General features: G+C 51.6%; 1 protein-coding gene across 1 annotated transcript; it reads right to left on the bottom strand.

The window, feature by feature from the left end:
- Nucleotides 1-23: 23 nt before the first annotated feature.
- On the bottom strand, nt 24-1,126 carry LOC128277249 (leucine-rich repeat-containing protein 26-like; the record flags this gene model as incomplete). The annotated part of the gene is made up of 2 exons (XM_053015692.1): nt 739-1,126; nt 24-670 (listed from the first exon to the last, which is right to left on the bottom strand). Coding segments are annotated over exons 1-2 (667 nt in total), but the record flags the coding sequence as incomplete, so codon positions are not given.
- Nucleotides 1,127-1,134: the final 8 nt, after the last annotated feature.

Here is a 1,134-nt window from a genome sequence, read left to right on the forward strand (position 1 = left end):
GTGAAGAAGATTCCCCTTCAAACGTAGCTCCGTTAACGCCTCGAGCGAATGGAATGTGGTTGGCTTCAGCTGGGCGACGTTGTTGTAGCTGAGATCGAGCACCTGCAATCGATGTAACGCTTGTAACCAGTTTCCTTCGAGTGTAGCGATCCGATTCCAGCTCAGATTGAGAAATGTTAAGCTCTCCAGTGCCTCCAGTGAGTCCGGCTGGATGAACGTTATGGCGTTGTCACTCAACGACAGCCACACCAACTGTGTCACATCCAGGAACACGTCGCTCCGTACGGACGGCAACCGATTGCCGCTAATTGACAGCGACTTGAGGGCAGGCAGACCTGCGAGAGCCTTCTTCGGTACGTCGGCCAGCCAGTTGTTGTCCAAATGAAGTGAGGTTAGATTGGTATACGATGCGAATGCCTCCTCTTGCACCGCAAGTGCTCCAACTGGTACGCGAAGTTGTTCCACCGCCAGTGGGCAGTGTCCACGGAGGAGGGCCGAGTCGATTGCCGGATGCTGACCCTCCACAACACACTCTTCCACCTTCCAGTCGGCCAAATTTTCATCCTCCGTGCTCCAGATGTTAGTCGTTGATTCGATTTCCGGTGTCGGCACGGACACTTGGACGGCTCCCAGAACACTCGGCGTAAGGAGAATCGCTACAACCAATGGTCTGTTTTGGATAGATTCGGAAATGAGCTTGAGCAGTGTACTCGAGGTTTTGGAGCAATTGAAACTTACGAGAATGGAAAGAGACCCATTTTGACCGTACCGTGTCGGACAGCCACTCCGGACTGCGTTTGGAACGGACTGCCCTATCGAGCGATGCGTAGCAAAGTGCGAGTGCATAGCAATCGCACCAAACACTCAAGGTTACCCGTCGATGCTCCGATGACCTTTTGATGATCTAACTGATAAGCGCTTGAAGAGGGCGCGGGCGATAGTACGCACGCTGGCAGAATAACATAAAACTTGTACGCTTACAGTTCGTGATTTGTATGTTCGCGAATAAAGATTTATTGTTGCAATTGCAGCGGCATCGTATGAACGTATGATTCACGGACCATTCTCCACAGAATAATCTAACGCACTGTCAGTTAAGCGGCGAGAATATCGATCTGCCCGCTTAACTGTCGC

This window comes from Anopheles cruzii, unplaced genomic scaffold (genome assembly GCF_943734635.1).
Source record: "Anopheles cruzii unplaced genomic scaffold, idAnoCruzAS_RS32_06 scaffold04996_ctg1, whole genome shotgun sequence".
Lineage (NCBI taxonomy): Eukaryota > Metazoa > Arthropoda > Insecta > Diptera > Culicidae > Anopheles > Anopheles cruzii.